Here is a 13,159-nt window from a genome sequence, read left to right as displayed (position 1 = left end):
CTAACAGACACTAGTCTGCTGCTAACAGACACTACGGACTGTCTGCTGCTAACAGACACTACGGACCGTCTGCTGAATAAACCATGGTTTTCTGGATTAATGGACTACATGAATATCTGACTGCAGCCTCTGTGGATAATACTAGCTAACAGGGGGGTTCAACCTGTGGCTCCTGAGCCAGATATTGCTCTATGGACTATTTTAATTGGTTCAGAGCAGGATCATATTTGACTAAACCAAACAAATAAAATTTAACAGATGAAAAAAACCTTTTTTTTTAACTCTGTACAAATACTGTAGTTACTAAAACACAATTTACTGCAATACTACCTTCATCAAAAAGGTTCTAACGGCAATGTTTAGTTGTAAATGATAAATGGCTCCTCTGGGGTTAAGGGTTATAGACTGCTGGAGAGGGGAATGGGCTAAAAAAAAAAGGTCTTAAAACCTAAGTGGGTTGGGTAAACATTTTAAACTGTCTACACAGCTGTTTATTTCCAGGTAAAAAAGACGACATCAACCTTTACTGACAAAGGAAAGAAAGTCAACTGTTCCCCGTCTTCTTTTGTGCCCGGACAGTGTCGTGCCGCTGCACATGTCGGTGAAGAAAAGATCAGTCCTTACTGAAGGTGGCACAGGTGCCCGCGCAGCATGTATATCATCTGAAGGCATGTTTGGTCTGATGCAGTATGAATGAGGCGTCATGCAACATTCAGCAGACGGGAGAGAAGGTAGGTGAGGCCGTCACAGCTCAGAGACTGTGTGTGTGTGTGTGTGAGCGCCGACTGAGTTTTGTCACAGCTGGCTGGTGGATCCACACATTTAGAAACACAACTGGGAGGAAACTCACGCAACTGCAGGCGGGACTCATACGCACTGTTACACAGACAAACACCGGCCCTGGCACAGCACGGCTGCATCCCATACTGGAGCTATTCACTACACAAAAAGAAAAACACACACACCCACACACACACAGGTACGCACACACTCAGGACTTGCTTGATGCATGGTCACTTTATTTGACCTTTCACCTCCAGTGTCCGGCGCTCACACGCCCTCACACACTTCCACACTCTTTGTACTGGCCGGCCCCCTGGAACTGCATGGTAATACTTCATTATGGCAGCACTGTAATTTGAGGGGGGAGGGGGGGAGAGCGGACACTTCAAACGAACAGCAACCCACACAAACACAGACAGGCCGGGTTACTGTAAATGTGTGTAACCTCCATTTGTGCTGGGACCAGTATCTGAGTTGTTTTTTTTGCTTTCCCTCCCTCCTCTCTGGGATTCCCAGAACACTCCAAAATACACCCGGACAGTAATCAGAGGCAAACGGCAAGGTTATAATTGTTGTTGCTGATTACAAAGTGGAGAGTAATGGTTGAAATTGGGAACGGAGGACTGTGCCAACTTGTACACTGTGAAATGTGAACCAGAGGACACGGACTGTGCTGTAGTGTCTGCAGGTCTTCAGGACAGACTGACTCTGAAGACAAAACTTTGACACTGAAACGAAGCGTCTCACTGACACGACTGCAGAACTGTACCTCTGAGTGACGCTCTCTGAACTGAGACTCACTGCTTGGACGGGTTACAGGAGTTTCTGACCCACTGTGACATGGTGCATTGTCATTGGATGGTTTTGTGTGACGGTCATCGCTGCAATCTACAATTAACCCCCCACCCACCCCTCAAGTACTATATATATATATATATATTTAAGGATATATGTATATAAATATATAAATACAAAAATATGCAGATGACAGTACAATTTCTTGCCTTTTTAGTGACATATATCACCAGTATCTGTTTATCCCTGTCTTTTCTGTAACTTCCTTCAGAGACAACATATTTGCAGGACTGTCCTTTTGAAGTTATTGTTACTTTTTCCCACCACAACGACAGCTAAATAGCATCCATTTGTCTGTGCATGTGAAGAGGAGAAGTCCACATTTACAGGAGAATGAAAAGTGTTTCTCACTGGGTGAAGAAAATCTTTTCTTTAAAGGAACCAGACAGAAAGACTGTCTGCATGTCCAACCATCAAGTGTCTACGGTTAAACACTGTGAAATTTGGTACAAAAATAATGTTTATACACATGTAGAGAAGCATGTCAGTGTTGTGACATCACTAAGGGGGGAAATGACTGGTTTTGGGCTGAAATACATTTGAAGAGCAGGAAATAAAATAGTGTCTCATCAGTTGACTATGTGATGAAAAATGTAAAAATATATCCTTATAAAATAGAGGAAAATTCAATACTGATGGGAACACACACTATGTGTACGTATGTGTGTGTATGTGTGTGTACAACCCTTATGCAGTTACTTATTTAGTTTAAACCAAAGCCCCACAGACTCCTTCAAACGCTCCTTCATCCAAAATGCATAAATAATAGAAAACACACAACATGACCTGGCTGTCGCTGCTGTGAAGTCGTCCTCTGTCCTTCTACACAACACACACACACACACGTCTGTGGTGATGCTCAGAAGAGCGAAAATTAAAAAAAGATGGAGGTCCGTGGGTGGCTGGACACGCACACACACTGACAAAAACACACAAACACACAGTAGCCACTGACAAAAACACACAAACACACAGTTACTGTACTTCAAAGCTCCCAGCTTAAGGTAAAACATAAACGGTTTAATGTACAGTGGAGACTTCCACTGACACACACACACACACACACACATTTAATCAGGCCAACGAATGTCATTTTTTAAGAATATATCACACACTAAACATCAGGCTGAGGCTCGGACACTGAAGAGCGTGTGTATTAGCGGTGTGTGAATGTTGCAATATATTGCGATACTATAGGCGATAGACGATATATTTAAGCAATTTAATTGTAGGAAAACTGTTAACACAGTCAACGCACAATGCCGTTACATGCCTAACATCAGGTTACTACAACTGGAACTACATTTGTAATCACTAGAGAAAATAAAAAGTTAAATAAACTGAACCAACAACATGAATATTTGTATGTTAAGTATTCAAAAAAATCGATAGAGTGTTGAAGAATTTCAATAAGGTATCGTGAAACAAAATGTTGGGATAATGCGAAAAGGCCAATTCATTTCATTTCATCTGAGACTTCACATATAAATATACAGTGATTTCCTGCTTCTCACTGACCAATGACAGTAGGAGCAGCCAATCAGAGGCCGCCCTCCTTCACACTGTGACCTGCAGTTCCTCTCTTCTCCTGAGCTGAATGTGAAATAAAGTGCTGGATTCACTGCCTCGGGGCAAATGCTTCTTACTGAGTAACCAGTATGTGAGGAAACCAGGGAGAAGTAAACTAACACTTAATGCACCAAGTACAAAGTACAACGTACAAGTACAAACTCGTATACGTGAGTATGAATCCCCTATAAAACAGACGTCGAAGCTCCGACAGTTTCACTGACATTTGGTTCAATTTTTCACAGTTTTTTTTTTCCAAGTCCATCCATCCAGTTTCTATCGCTTTATTCTTTTCAGGCTGGTGGGGGCGCTGCAGCCAATCCCAGAAGTCAACGGATGAAGGCGGGGCACACGAGTGACAGTTCACCAGTCCATCACAGGGCCATTCACACTAACATTCACACCTATGGTCAATTTCGAGTGTCCAATCAAGCCCATCCCTGATGCTCCTGCACGTTTACGCAAACTCCATGGGAATTGAACCAGAAAACCAGAGATCCTCCTGCTGCCACTGTGTCGTCGTTTTTAAGTTTCACAGTGAAATAGTTTCTACAAATGATAAAATATACTCTGTTTGGTTTTTAGCAGGACGGGAGCTGACCGACAAATACCCACAGTGACAGGCCGGCCTGCGGTCCAGATCTGTCTGTTACTGAACCTGTCTGGTGACCACAGTTTGGTTCTGGTCTTTTAAAACTGCAGGATGAATATATATGTAATATTTTACATATAATTAAACACATTTCAAGTTTTTTTTTAATTTATTTTGAACTGTTCACAAGATGTTGAAATTCTAATAAGAACAGTTTGGTGGGAATTTTATTTCCTCTATTTACTGGGGAAAAAAATCCCTTTGTTTTTCCTTTTTAACTTTAACTAATGTTTTCTAAAACCTCAAACTCATTCTCTGTAGTGAAACCTTCATAACGTGCTTGGTTCAGTCACTTCTTCTTCTAAACAATACCATCATGCTGAGTCTTTAAATCCATCTAACACTTCACTAAAGAAATGGTTCTATTTTTTTCAAATGTCACTTACTGTTAGAAGTCCCTTGAACACTTTTCATTAATATATTTATATCAATACTTTGTTTGTCATATCACACCGTGACAGAACAGAACACACAGACAAACAGAACAGAGACAGGTAGAAAGCAGGCCATCATCTGTCTTCCTCCTCCTCCTCCTCCTCCTCCTCTGCTCCTTTCCTCGCCCCTCCTCTCCTCTTCTCTGTCTCCCTTTCTCTCTCTCTCTCTGTTTTAAACCAATGATAAAACAATGACGGGGTGGTGGAGGGGAGGACGGGTGTAGTGGAAATGAAAACTGTATGTACAGAATGTTGGTGGTAGAAAATAAAAAGTTTAACAGATGATTTAAACAGAAATGAAAAGTGAAATGATTTTTTGAAGGTCGGGGAGCGTCTTTATTTTAGGAATATCCTGCAAGAGACAAACAGGAAATGACACAAAGAAAAAAATTGGCTTTTATAATCGCTGCAGGTTGTGTGTGTTCTAGTTTAGTTAGCACATTGCACTTGTTATTCCTCAGCATGCATACCTGTGGCAGGAGAGGGCAAATGATAGAGTGAGACATGCAGTTCATCAGAGTACGCTGACGCTGTGTTTAAGGCCGAAGGTTGTTGTTCTGTAAACAACACCAGCAGGGGTGTGGGGGGGGGTGAGGCTGGTGAATCAGGTGCAAGTTCCATTAGCAACTGAGTGAGAAACTCAGTTGTTTTTTTTTTGTAATTCAAACCCTATGATAGAATGCGTGCCTCTATTATGCAGCAAGGGAAAACAAATTATCTCACAATGCATCATGGGACGATTTGGGTGTTTACTCAATACACAGTTGTTTACTTATTTTAGCAGACACCAGTCAACAAGACAACCTTAGCATTTTCATATAAATAAAAAATGCCCAAATAAATGCTGCTACATCATATTTAAATTAGAGTCAAGATCGGTGTCAACATGTTCATCTCTGTCAAACACAGAACGGATTCTTGTTCTTTTATCACTGTCTCACTCTGCTCCTATTTTCAGCATCTTAATAACTGGTCTTCCAGTTTAAAAAGTTTGTATTTTATCTTTTATTTGGTGCCATTTCTTTTGTGGCTCATCGTCTTGTAAATATTCTTCATTCTAGTGTCATCGTCTACATTTAGCCTGAGCTGTGAGAATTGAGTTTGTATTAGAGGGAGGACAGACAACTTTCATGTCTCTAGTGGTTCCAGGTGTAATACTGTTTGGTCACAGTTGTAAAGACTCAGCACTAGTTAGGTTTCCAGTAAGGACAGGCCTCACGGCCGACGTGTTTCGGTGTCGTAATGAACACCTGTGCTGCAGGAAAAACACGAGACATGCCAGGAAAGGCTGTTGTCTCTCTGTTTCTGGTCACACAAAAAAACAAAAACAAACAACAAAGTTTCTTAATGATCTGAATTAACGTGAAGAACGCTGTGGATAATAATTATTGTTGATTGTGCTCGTTCTCTGCTCAAGAAAGAAAGAAAAGACACAACAAATGTTGTTTTGTTTTAGCTTTAAGAACATGATCTTAGTGACAGCAGGTGTCACATTTCTTTTTGTGGCACGACAGTTTTTCACGTCTTTTGGTGTGAACCTCAACTTTTATTTCGTCTGTATTTCCTGGACGTTTGCTGAAGACTTTTAAGTTCAACATTTTTGTCTTGAATCTGTGAACTTTTACCTTTCAACATTGGCACACACAGATATCAAACTCCAGTCGACTTTTGTTGGTTTTTGTTTTAACCACAGTTCTTTGCGTACAGTGTCAAAAAGAAAATAATATTTTGCCCAATTGCACAAAATAACACAGTTATTTAGGGTTCACAGAGTTCGGGGTTTTACGTGAGCAGACGTCAATGTCTGTCCAGTGACGTGCACGGGTCGGAGGTCATGTCATGAGGTAAAACGTTTGCTGGATGTAATGTGACTTCACAGATTTATCATTATCATTTTGACAAAATGACAAAGATATGTTTTTCCTGGTGTTATCATATTTCAGCTCTAATGGCAGAGGAATCTCAGCGCACGACGGTTCGACTCCATCGTCAGTGTCGACTTCTAAATGTTAGCAGACGTTCCTCCTGAGTCGAGGAGCCAAGCTAACCTGCGGAGGCAGCGGCTGAAATGTGCGACCGGAGCTTCAGAAAGTTCATTATCTCCCAGATTAAATGTGAAGCCACAGATTAAGGACTACATCACTATTAGACTGTGAAAGAAACAAGTGATTAAAACCACAAATCCACGGTCATTTCTGGTCGGTGTTGAAAAGTTAACGTGTTCTGGCAGAGGTGTGTGACGCTGGAAGGCAGCAACGCTGACTGGAAAAACAAAAAGCTCTCATTGGCCCTGATGGATTAGTGAAGTAGCAAACACACGCAGGAGCAATTGCGGCCGTAGTGTGTCAGTATGTGTGCTTCATTAGTGTGCGTCTTGGCCTCGTTCATTTCTTGTGTGTGAGTGTAATAGGTACCGTGTGCTCGCCGAGGTCTTGTTTGCCCATCTTAAGTCAATTAAAAGGAAATAAGGCGGCTCTGACCGACCCGTGAACCGGCTCCCTCAGCTGAGAGCATGTCTGCACAAAAACACACACACTCACACACACACTGGCCAACACGGGGAGGCTGATAATGCTGCACAACTGGCAAACGACCCTGTGCCCTGCTGTGTGAGAAACAATGGCTACGAGAGTGTGTGTGTGTGTGTGTGTGTGTGTGTGTGTGGAGAATGGCACGTCTGACAGGCCATCAGAGGGAAACTGTTAAAGACAACATCAGACACAAGTGCAGACCCACATGCATATGTTCTCTTTGTTTCTACAGAGGGGAGCCAAAGTACACATCTGTGCCGGACACACACACACACACACACACACTTCTCTCCTGAGACTTGCTCTAACCCTAACCCTGACTCCCCGTCCCTAACCGGACCTCTAACCTTACCCTGAACATCACCTCGCTTAACCCCAAACCCCATCTCCCTCTGAAAAAGGGAATAATTTAAAGTGAAAGAATTTGCAGTGAGTGAGTAAAAGGTAACACCTGCAGACGTTCAGGGACAAACACAGCAGTGGGCTAATTGGCTGTAATGTCCCTGTTTGGCCACTATACCTGCACTGAGGTGCAGTTAACAATTATTCATTCACATTTTACTGCTCAGAGCCGATACCAGCAGTAAATGGGCAAAGGTGTGGTACACCAGGGGCCGTGCACCACAGCTTTGCAGTCACACTCACATTCACACCTCTGGTCCATTTAGAGTGAACCTCTAACCTAAGTCTGACCCACCCAGACATGAAGAAACACAGAAGGACTGGGGTCAAACCAGCAACCCGAGGTTGTCCTGCTCTAGGACAAAGGCACTAATGACTTACGGCCACCAGGTCCAATTAAAAACAGGGTTATTAATGTCAGACAGGGAAACCTTACAGTACAGAACTAATCTGTTCTTCTGCTGTGAATCAGTTTGGTTTGGGTTTATTTTTGTCGGCATCTGATCTGATTGAAAACGTACGGGATGACACTTCACATTTTCAATGCGTAGGTCATAACAGACAACAGGATAAATGTACTTTATAGTTTTCAAACTAATAGAAAAAAAAACTTGCAAACTTTTGTTTCAGTCCTACACTTCAGGTTCAGACTGGGACACTGAAGAGCTCCTGTCAGTGTAGTTTGAGTTAAAACTAAAATGCTCAAATAAATAGAAAATGTTCCAACCACTAAAGTCAATACAACTGCCTACTGCACCTGAAAATAAGAAACTTTTTTATGCAGCCTCATTAATAAATGCTGATTGTATCTGATCTCCAAGGTATAAAGTGCATGTTTGGGAATTTCCAAAACATCCAAAACTGCTAATGTAGTGCATTTTCAGGACCCCGAATGTCTGCTCTCAGACCATGCGTATCATATCAATATTTCATCATTAAATTCTGACTGCGTGTCTTTGAAAACGACATCAGCTACAGATGTGAAACGTGTCGGACTTGATAGGCCAGATCAAAGTGTTAGATGAGTCGGAGCGAGCGGGGAAACTAATCTTACTGTCATTTCAAAGATTCCTACTTACAGGAACAAGGCTTTAAAATAGCACTGGCGGAGCTGGACGGGGGTTTAATGTGTGTAAGAACATGACAAAACAATTAGTTCTGTTGGAATTCCACAGGTGCAGCGGGGACGGCTTCCAAACGTTTTCTTTTCCCCCTCAGGAGCCACAAATTGAAATGTGAAGACTTGGCTGTTTGAATGAATGTCCCACACTGACACGAACCACACTGAGACAGGAATATACAGTGTCAACAGGCAAAACAAGTCGAGAACCGAACCCTACTGTTGTGTTGGATCGGTCCAGTCTGGAGTCACGAGGACGGCAGCTCCACATCACTGTTGTGTGTCTGTGTTAACTGCGACTGTTTCAGATTGTTCACAGATGTGCAGCCTAGTGGTAGTAACAGCGTGTCTTAAACAGAGGCCCCTACACATTTTGTTTTACGATGTTACAGTAATGCAGTTATTAAGTTTCAGTCAGTGTCAGCTGGTTCACAGGAGCGTCACTTCATCTACTGTTTACAAGTAACTTCTCTCAGAAAAGAAAAAACCCCAAAAAACTTCAAAACACAGTCTATATTTATCCAAATCCTCTAGGGAAAAACTGGCACTGAACGAGAATGTCAGGGACACATGCCAGGAGTGCAGTCCGCATGACAGATGGGTTCACAGTAGCGTAAGGTTACATGAGGGATTTTCTTCTTTTTGTTTGCTGTAGAGATGTAAAAATGTGATGTTTGCGGGTGACGTGGTGTTGGGAGCAGGTGGAAGATTGTTTCGGAGCGAGGAGGAACGGAGGTCAGCACTCCCCTCTGCAGGAAATTTTCTTTTTTCTTATTTTTTCCTTTAACACATCACTGAGAACTTTTCCAGCAATAAATGTGAGAGATTTTTAATAAGCATTAGTAGGGGCAAGGCTTTTTAAACGTATGGAGAGGACATAGAAAGATATAAACTTATTCTCTCTCTCTCCCTTTGTCTCTGTCTCTCTGACAATTTTAGTTTTTTCGGCTTTGTTGAACGTGACCTCAACAAATTCAGACATTTTCTGTGGTCACCCTCACTTCTGAGAAATTGCTGCAGTTTACACACAGAGAGACACGACAGAGACGGATATGTGATGTGACAAACCACATGAAACCTCATAATGAGAGGCATAAAAAAGAAATTCTGACTCCCTGAGAAAACACAGGCTGCCTTTATCACATTGAGTTCAGACTGAGACCAGCATCTTAAAAAAAAGAAGGAAAATGTATCAGAAAAAACAACCGTGACCTTAAGTCAACCACAGCTGTTTAAGGCGAGTAAATAAAGAATTCCTATTTATCCTCACAGTCATTGTCATCTTCAGACACGTGTGATTGTAGCATGAGAAAAAAAAATTGACCAGATTAAAAAGAAGGAATTGACTAAATTACGGGTGTCAAACACAATCAACCTGGCCCTCTTGATTAGATTTAAGTAAATAAAAATGCACACTTCATGTTCATATGGATATTATCTAATATTCTTGTACTTCTTTGCACAGAAATAAAAGAAAAAAAACATGGCCGTATTATTTATTTATTGATAATTATCTTCTGATTGTTCTGTATGTGGCCCCTGAACCAACATGATTGACACCTCTGGACTAAACCACTGACAGCAAACTCCAGTTTCAGTTCCTCTCACTGAACTTGCATACAGAACCGTGCCAGAAGTGTTGGCGCCATGACAGTACTTGGAGGCAGGGAGTAGGTGGAGGTGGCAGAGGAGGAGACAAACCGAGGAAACTGCACACGACCAGTTGCACGTCACTCTGCGGCCAGACGTTTGCTCCAGCTCCCGTTCATTCACTTCACGCTGGATGCTGCATTCCTGAATGCCACGGCCCCACAGCGCCCCGGGGCCATATGCCAGTGGCTCGGCCCACTGATCAACGCCGCTCCGGCCTCGCATGACAGCTCGCAGTGCTCACACTCAGATACAATAGTTCCGACAGATGGGTGAAAAGGTGGGCCACGTCATGTGTGAAGTGAACAGAGGGCACCAGGGGGTTAGCGATTAAGGTGAAACAGACTGAAAGAGTGACAGACGTGTGTGTGTGTGTGTGTGTGTGGAGCGAAACAACCTTGAACTTCAGACTGTGATGTCATAATTAAGCACTGTGGGCTGCAGCCAAGGGTTTTGTTTTTATCCGTAAGCAAAAATACATGTACATAAATATTTTGGGGCGTTTTTTTTCTTGGACAAATCCCTTTCTGACTGTGAACTAGAATTGACATATTTAATTTACACCTGACTGCAGTCCAGATCTGAAACCTCATGAGCTCACGAGGAAAAACTGCATTAAATAATTCACTGCCAACAACAGAAATGACGAATTTGAAAACTGTAATAAAAGTTTTTTAATCAGTATATTTAATTATTTACTTTAAACTGAATTCTGCTGCTCCATTTAAACACTAGTTTAAAAAGTACCAACTTTTGGAAGGAGTAATTTCATATACCTTGTGTACATTAGTAGCAGAACGGGCCTGACAGTGAAGGAGTCATTACTGTGGACTGCTTTTAAGAGTTAGCCAGCAGATGTATTCCTTCCTCCACATGTACCTTCAATAACGAGGTAATGGATTGATCAATATTTATGAATTAACACCGGAACACGTCAGACCAAAAACGCTGTATTACTGTAATAAACTAACTGTGTTGTTGTTGTTGTTGTTGAGTGTAAATGTGTTACGGATGTTACAGAGTGGAGGAGAGTGGAGAGTGAAAGTGATGCTGAGAGAGACGGCAATAATCCTCTGTCCATGTAACAGAGATAAAGACGACACACACACACACACACACAGGAGATTGACCCCATTACTGACAACAGGCCCACTCACTAACACACACACTGACACACACACACACACAGTACAAACCCTGTACGTAACTGCCAAACTACAGAGTGAGTGACTGGTGTTCTTATAACTCAATGAGTCACTTTAGGTGTGTGTGTGTGTGTGTTTGCGTGCATGTGTGTGTGTGTGTGCCTGTGGGTAATGAACTGAGAAAAGCCAAACCTTGATCAGGAGTGGAGAAAAAAAGGAGTCCTGCCTCCCCTCTCCTCCCTCCTCCTCCTCCCCCCCGCCCCCCCCCCCCACTCTCACATTCATCATGAGTGTGTTTGATCTCTCAGCCACATCACACACGGACCCTCCAATCAACTGCTGCTGCCTTTAAGGCCCCTCTGCCCCGCACACACACACACACACACACTCAGTGGAACATCCTACCCAGAGCCCATTAGAGCCTCTGATTAAATTTGTGAAGTGCATGTATAAAGTCATGGTTAGTGCAGTGTGTGTGTGTGCGTGTGTGTCTGTAAGTAATTGCATTCACAAGAAGCAAAAACACAGCAAACACCAGTGAGTGTGGAGACGTCTAACCTTTGGAACTCGGAGCCTAACTGCTGCCAAGGGAGGTTCAAAACCCTAAAAGCTCCGTAACACTTCATAACTCTGACCTAAATGAAAGAACTACACAACAAGCCATTAGTGTGAGTGTGTGTGTGTGTGTGTGTAACATACATGCGCTGATTCACAAATACAACAATGTCTCACGAAGTTGGCAAGACAACCAAGGTCGTTAGGTTTGTTTTCCTTGGCAGCGGAGCTGGGCTGTGGTAGCTGCAGCCGACCCAGCGACACTCCCTGATGTCAGAGTGAGACGGCTGTGATTTCATAAGATCAACCACCTGTGACCGGCTGCAGTGAAATTAAAGACTTGTGACGGTGAAAAGTCTTTAAACTCCAGGTGACAGTAACAGTAAAGAATTAGGAGAAGTGAGAAATAAATAAATAAATACAGCAGTGGAACGGCTTCTGTCCACTCTGGAACATCTAGATCTGTGGAACTCAGTGACAGGTCAGCGGTGGATTAAAGTCTGAGAGGCTTGGACATATATGACCACGTTAATGTGTTGAGCCATGTCATGGATATAATCACCGGGATTTCAGGAGGGAAACGACTGACCTGCTTTTAGAGGTCGTTCAGCTCAGTGACAGCAGCATCTGTGTTCAGACCAGCTGTGGTTTCACTTCTCTGGGACAGTGTTTGATATATTTACAAAAATAATGATAATAATATATTTACAAAAAAACATATTTTTGTTGCGAAACATGTGATTATCGTTGTTCGGTGTGACTCCGTACAACGATGACATTCACTGCTGTGGTAATGTTTCAGGTTGAGGCAGAGATTTTCAGACGTGATATTAATATATTAATATTAAATATGTAACAAAATCTGTTTTGGATCATGGTTTACTCAGAATAACTGATTTGTGATAGGATAGGAAAATATTTTAAAAATTAAAATAAGTCAAAAAAGTACAAATAATTTAATAAGACATTTCAAATTTTTTTGCTTCGTGTGATTTTAATATATTTGAAATTTTTTTTGCTTCGTGATGATTAATATATTTGAAAGTAATAAGTAGAGTTATCTGTGGGTACTACACCTGTCAATGTCCTTTCCTAAGATACTAGATATACTGTAATACTACGCCTATAATGAATTAGAAAACTATGTTAACCTACAGAAGGATAAAATATATCTGTCTACTGTATTATGATTTGAAAAAATATCATTTTGAATTCTACAATATACATTTGACCTAATAGAAGACATTATTCACATATTATTAAATATAACCTATGGTACATGTATAACTATAACAGTTAATCATATGAATAGAAATGTTAAAAATAACAGAATTATGCAAGAAAAAAATATTTAGTTTTCTTTATGGGTTTGTCTTTTTTCTTGTCCATGATATCAGTCCTGGTTCATATCCTGCTCAATGCACTGTGGATTTTTCCTTCTTTTTTTTTTTACCTCTAACTGT

The 13,159-nt window shown here is 41.7% G+C and overlaps 1 protein-coding gene across 8 annotated transcripts in view; it reads right to left on the bottom strand.

The window, feature by feature from the left end:
* Positions 1–13,159, bottom strand: part of bcas3 (BCAS3 microtubule associated cell migration factor) — a 279,325-nt gene that overhangs the window by 144,750 nt on the left and 121,416 nt on the right. The window contains exon 24 of one of the 8 annotated variants that reach the window (XM_025054891.1): positions 4,606–4,645. The exons of the other annotated variants lie outside the window; for them this stretch is intronic. Coding sequence (XP_024910659.1) covers positions 4,635–4,645 — 11 coding nt within the window. The 3' untranslated portion in view covers positions 4,606–4,634. Of the gene's footprint in view, positions 1–4,605; positions 4,646–13,159 lie in introns of those variants that run through there. 8 annotated transcript variants of the gene reach the window in all.

Source organism: Cynoglossus semilaevis, chromosome 4 (assembly GCF_000523025.1).
Source record: "Cynoglossus semilaevis isolate Cse_v1.0 chromosome 4, Cse_v1.0, whole genome shotgun sequence".
In the NCBI taxonomy this organism is placed as follows: Eukaryota; Metazoa; Chordata; class Actinopteri; order Pleuronectiformes; family Cynoglossidae; genus Cynoglossus; species Cynoglossus semilaevis.
Note: the sequence above shows the minus strand (reverse complement) of the source record. Positions and strands in the feature narration are given on the sequence as shown.